Raw genomic sequence first — 6,444 nt, forward strand, 5'->3', positions numbered from 1 at the left:
TGAAATTAATGACGGGTAACTTATTTTCCAAATTATTTTCTAAGGCCTAATACTAGACATCAATTAATAGGATTAGTGAATTAAAATAATCATATAAATTATTATTTTCTTAATGAATGTGTCAATTTCAAATGTGAATAGTAAAAGTGAACAAAGAAATTAAAATAGTTAAATTAATTCAATTCAATTTTTTGTTGAGCAAATCCTCTAAATCAGTTCCCAAGAAGTTCTCAATTTACAGGTTTCAAATTCAAAATCTATGTTAAAAAGTAGATATATTTCAAACAACTCCACCATATCCTTTAATACTTTCTCCGTATACTTTCCAAGTATAAACAATAATATTGCTAAAAACAGTATTCCGTTAGCAGAGGTGGAGATTGGTAAGGGGGATTATGACACTTTCACTTGTAATGCTTTAAAAAGTTTTATGACATTTTGTATGACATTTCATTTTTAAACATACATAGCATATCATAATATAAATGGCCAAGAAATTCCATTTCCTTATTCTTCCCTCAACAAAGGAATTATTTATATATCTCCTGTAGGATTTTCTACATTAACATACGATCGTGAATTGAATAAGTCAAGTTAAATTTCTTAAGGTAAGTTCGGTGATACAATTTTGCACATCTGTACATACTGGCTATTTAATGCCTTTCTAACAACCTTTTTGAAAAGGAATTCATAAATCTTTGAGAATGGTAAGATAAAGTTTAAGTTTTATACATCAGTAATGCTAATTGAATTATTTATAAGGTAATTACGTACAAACAATATATGACTATGCGGTCACTGGTGAATAATCAATATTACTGTTGAGGTGGCCGTTTTAACTGATTTGTACTTTGAACCGTCGTTAGCAACAACATCAGGCAAACGGCACAATTATTCAATTTTAAGTAACAAAGTAATGGATTCACATATATAGTCATACTCATACCCACTTCCTACATTTGACTAACCAAGACGGGAAAAGTGAAAATATGACACAATTCGTGTTACCAGCAAATTATTCTGTATAACATGATTTAACTTAAAATATCGCAATTCTGTATATAATTTTACATCATCAATATAATTAATTTGCTATAGCAGATTTATTTTACTTTCAGCAGGTTATTATTATGATCACATTTTATGAATGATTACATGTATTTTTTCACTTGATTTATTGTGTCAAATTATATATTGTTTATTGTTAAGTGTATAAGAAGTTGAACTAAAAAAGAAAAGAAAAAAAAAACTCTTTGAGGTGAATGATTGAAAATGCATTTAATCACCCCTGCTAAACAACTGTCTACATTGATTATCCCAATCGAAAGTTGTTGTGATCCTTTTCTTAACTAGTTAGTTTTTATATTATAACACCAAACATCCAAAGGCATTTATTTATTTAATTTACCCCCTCAATGTATATATAAAGACAACTCTTCTGTCTCAATTAGCACACTTCATTTAGTTTCTTTCTCTCGCTCTTAATTTGATATAGCTAGGTGGTACTAGTTCAATGGCTTCCATTGTTGTTATTAGTTTGATGATGATGATGGTATTAGGAAATGGAGCATGGGTGGTAGAGGGCGCTGAAAGAGCATTTTTTGTGTTTGGAGATTCATTGGTTGATAATGGAAACAACAACTACTTGGCTACAAGTGCTCGTGCTGATTCACCTCCTTATGGCATTGATTATCCAACTCACCGTCCCACTGGACGATTCTCTAATGGCCTTAACATTCCTGACATTATCAGTAACTCATATATTCCTCTCTTCTCTTTTTTTAATTAACATATACTACACATTAATTTCAGTCATTATTAGTATCATTAGGCTTGATGATATATATATATATATATATATATGGCCAGACAAGACTTCTATGGCCCTTTCTCTACTTTGTAGTTTGCATTGCATTCCAAAATACACATCATTATGTTAAGAAGTACCACGTCGGAAAAGGGATGGACAATTGGTCTCCTTATTATACGGACTTAGACAATTTTCATCCTAGAACTTAATTATTAACTTTTGGAGTGTGAGTTAAATCCAACGTCTATTTTTTTTTTTTACATCCCATCCTTTCTTGGCATGGGAATTCTTAACACGCGTTAAGTCCAACTTATTTTTAGTTTCTATAATAGGAATTGAAGATTTACAACCTTCAAAATATTTTCTTCTTTCCCCATTTTACTAGTACTGGCAAATCATTTTTCACATTTGGTGCTGCTGTGTGCATGCATGCAAAATTATTCTGGATCAGGCACACGTGGTGATAGCACAATTTCGGGATCAAGAAACAACAATTCCATGGTGCGGTCGCAAGCTCGAGTCTCAATAGTCACAATTCGTTTTTTTTAAAAAATTCTCATATTAATTGCAAAAAAATAAATAGAAAGGGACTATATATCACGAAAATAAAGAACACACAGGAATATTTAGCTAGCGTTTGGACTTAGATTTTGGGTTAGAATTTGAAAAATTTATCTTCACCATAAATTTTAGACAAGATTTTAAAATTGTCTTTAAAAAATTTCAAGTTTTAAATATTGGTATGGATTCGTTTTTGGGATAAATTTCACTTTACGTCACATAAGTTCAAATTTTTTGTAAGAAAATGCATGTCTAAACACAATTTTAAAATTTAAAAATCATAACTTCAAAGAACTCAAATTTTAAAACGGAAGCTTTGTATACGAAGAAGGCACTCTTTATGGGAGTCCAAATAAATTAGTTTTCCTCTATTTTCTTCGGTAAATTTTTACTCCGCGCATTGCTATATGATTATCCATTTTGTCTTACGTTTTTTTTTTTACCTTCTTATAGATGATTATTTATTAAAATATATTTTGTCCTTTTTAACGTAATTATTAGGTGAAAAACTTGGGGCAGAGCCTCCATTGCCATACTTGAGTCCGGAGCTTCAAGGGGAAAAGCTTCTTGTTGGTGCCAACTTTGCTTCTGCTGGGGTTGGCGTACTTAATGACACTGGAATTCAATTTGTAAGCTTTACTTTTATTTTTAAAATCCATTCAAAACCATTATTGAATTTGCAAGTGTAATTGATTTTGTAGTTTTTAATGATTTATTTACAAGTTTATATTACTGTAAATTTAGGTTTATTAATTGGCTAATATTCTTCTTTAATATTCAGGAATAAAATACTAGTACGTACTCCGATCCCTCTGTGACATCATATTCGAATTTTGAGACTCAAATGAGTACTCTAATATCACATAAATTTTACATAGTTTTATCACATCATAGTTTTCAAATAGATAAATTTTATTCTTAAAAAGAAAAACTTAAAAATTCAATGTCATTATCAAAATTAAGAAGTATGAGTACTCTAATATCATATAAATTGTAATAGAGAAGACACATTTTATCCTACTTTTATTTATAGGTAAAATGATTTTGACTTATCATACCTATTATTTTCAAATATATAAATTTTACAAAAATATTTATAACCAAAATAAAGAAGTGGACAAAAAAAGTGAATAAGATATATTTTTATGTCGTTTTTGTTGTGCAGTAGATAGATAGGTTTGTGATCTGTAGAATGTTTTTCAGGTAAACATTATAAGGATTGGGCAACAGCTGGAGTACTTTGCCGAGTACCAAAAAAGAGTTGGGGCTTTGATAGGAAGTGAAAAGGCAAAGCAAGTGGTGGAGGAGGCTCTAGTTCTAATTACACTTGGTGGCAATGATTTTGTCAACAACTATTATTTGGTCCCTTTTTCTGTTAGATCTCGCCAATATACTCTTCCAGATTATGTCTCCTATGTCATCTCCGAGTACAAAAATGTTCTTGCGGTAACAATTAATTCTTCTTAATTCCTACTGCATATATATATTACTTTTTGACGCGCATAATGAGTATTCTCCAGATGTTAATTTTATCCATTTTTTTTGATAGAATTTGCTAGTTTAGCGGCACATTTGTCCGTCTTACAGATATTTCTTTTACAATAAATATGTTTTATCAAGACTACTATCAATAAAGAGAAACAAAATATATGCTCTCCATGTTTTTTTAGTTGTCATGAATAAGGTTTTGCACAATACTTAAAGAAAAAAATTAATTAGGAGTGTAGTTTGACTAACATATTCCTTATTTAGTCTAATCTTTATTTATTTACGTCTGTTAATTTTAAAATAATTAATCCTAAGGGCAAAGCTGAAAAGAAATATTTAATTCTTTCTTGATTGTTTAAATTGATAATTATTTTGGAATAAATATATTTAGTATAAATGACAACTAAAAAGGAACGGAGGTAGTAATTTATTTCATATTAATTAGAAGAATGTAAACCAAATATTTGATGTATGTGAAATGGGATCGAGGATGTCATTAAATTTTGAGTTTCAATGGGAGGCAACAAAAATTAAGAGAAATTAAACTAACTAGACTATAATTTTGAAATTTATGAAAGGGAACATTCAAGGAAGAGGAAATAATCTATAGCATTTGAGTATAAGTATGGGCGATACAAAGAAGGATAGAGGATTCAGTAGACGTTGAACCAGTGCAGACCTACTTTAAAGGGAAAATAAATCATGCATGTAATTAATTATTGTACAATTCTTAGCTGTGCCATTATATATAGTTCAAGTCATTTTATGTAGCACATCGTAAAGACAACCTTTTTTATTATTGAATTTAAGGATCTATCTTAAAGCAACATGAATCTCTAATAATTTACCAATGAATTAAAATTATAAATACTGATAATGTAATTTTATGATGCAGAAACTCCACAGCTTAGGAGCTCGTAGAGTTATTGTGACGGGGACAGGGCCACTAGGTTGTGTGCCCGCGGAATTAGCCCAAAGAAGCCGGGATGGCAACTGCGCTGATGAACTGCAGCAAGCAGCAGTATTGTTCAATCCACAGCTAGTTGAAATGCTTAATGGCCTCAACAGTGAAATAGGCAGCCATGTTTTCGTTGCAGCAAACACAAATCAAATGCACTTGGACTTCATTACTGATCCTCAAGCTTTTGGTACATAATTTAACCCTTCATAATTATTATTATTTACTTACTTTTGTCATTGTTAGCATAAAAAAAAATTTAGATGAGAGTAATAATAGGCTGTAGCAAAATAAGTAGGCTTCTTAATTCCTAGGCTTTAAATGATGTCTCGCATTTTTTAGTCCTTTCTAACGTCTACTGTTATAATTAATGACAGCATGGGTTAAAGGTAATAATAGTTCTTATAGGGTTGGAGGAATTTGTCAACGTTTTATATTTTATAGCTCCCTTATTAGAATTTTCACCTTTGTTGCTCCTTTAATAATTCAAACTCACAAGAGCTCTTTTTCTTCAATAAAGGTTTGGTACCCCGGACCTTATCCTCCAAGGGTTGAAGATAGAGGTGTTTACCATCTGAGCAACCCCTCCTAACTTTTATACACTATTAGTATATTCCAAATTTTACACTATCAGGCTTCACCTAAAAAACAAATACAAGTAATTGTTCATGATAAGTGGAGAATAACCCAGAAAATAGGGCAAGTATTTGCTACAACAGGTTAATATACACATAGTGTAAAACACTTTTAAAATGTCAATTGTATGCAAATTAAATCCAAAATTATTTGTTAAACAAGAGGTAGTTATTTTTGTATGTGATGGACCAGGTGTGGCACTGAATGACTAGTTGAGTTCTTGTTGACGGGGGCCATTTACTACCAACTAGAAAACCAAGTCATGAAAAGTCTATTAAGTGATTTCTTTTTGAAATATAATAAAAGTGCTAATATTAGTGTACAAATGAATGGGACAGGATTTGTGACATCAAAGGTGGCATGTTGTGGACAAGGACCATACAATGGGATAGGGTTGTGCACACCTTTATCCAACTTGTGCCCAAACAGAGATGAATATGCATTTTGGGATCCATTTCACCCCACAGAGAAGGCTAACAGAATCATTGTTGAACAGATCCTGACTGGAACAACCGACTACATGCACCCAATGAACCTTAGCACCATCTTGATCATGGATTCCAAGGCTAAATAAATTCTACTATCATTTTTTTAGATTTCCACTGGAAATGTTATTTGTTTGATGTAGTAGTCAGTCCACGTGTCTTAAAAGATCCTTTTAGTTTTTTCCTTCTTTGAAAATAAGATGGATATTGTGTCAAATGTTAGTGCTATTGAGTTGATCATTCTCACAACTTGTATTCGTGCATATTTTCTTCTAATACTACCATGTCTTCCTTTTCATTTTCTTGAATTTGTGATGAACATTATTGGAAACTTTACAAAAAAGTGTAGAAGTATGCCAGTAGTACAAAATTCTAAATTAGATATAAGCAAAAAAAATGTTAATAGAGATCAATCACCACATCAAGAAACAAACGACCTGCTGAAGCCAGATGATCTGTGTTAACCTAGCCGGTACCGCAACCCACGTACAAAGCAACGGAGTCTC

The 6,444-nt window shown here is 31.2% G+C and overlaps 1 protein-coding gene across 1 annotated transcript; it reads left to right on the forward strand.

The window, feature by feature from the left end:
- The first annotated feature begins 1,455 nt into the window (after positions 1 to 1,455).
- On the forward strand, positions 1,456 to 6,187 carry LOC129887636 (GDSL esterase/lipase At5g33370-like). Its single transcript, XM_055962807.1, has 5 exons — positions 1,456 to 1,751; positions 2,873 to 3,000; positions 3,575 to 3,817; positions 4,755 to 5,007; positions 5,792 to 6,187. The coding sequence occupies exons 1-5, from the start codon at positions 1,514 to 1,516 to the stop codon at positions 6,025 to 6,027; spliced, it is 1,098 nt and encodes a 365-aa protein (XP_055818782.1). The 5' UTR covers positions 1,456 to 1,513; the 3' UTR covers positions 6,028 to 6,187.
- The last annotated feature ends 257 nt before the right edge of the window (positions 6,188 to 6,444 follow it).

The sequence above is a fragment of the Solanum dulcamara genome, chromosome 1 (genome assembly GCF_947179165.1).
Source record: "Solanum dulcamara chromosome 1, daSolDulc1.2, whole genome shotgun sequence".
Lineage (NCBI taxonomy): Eukaryota > Viridiplantae > Streptophyta > Magnoliopsida > Solanales > Solanaceae > Solanum > Solanum dulcamara.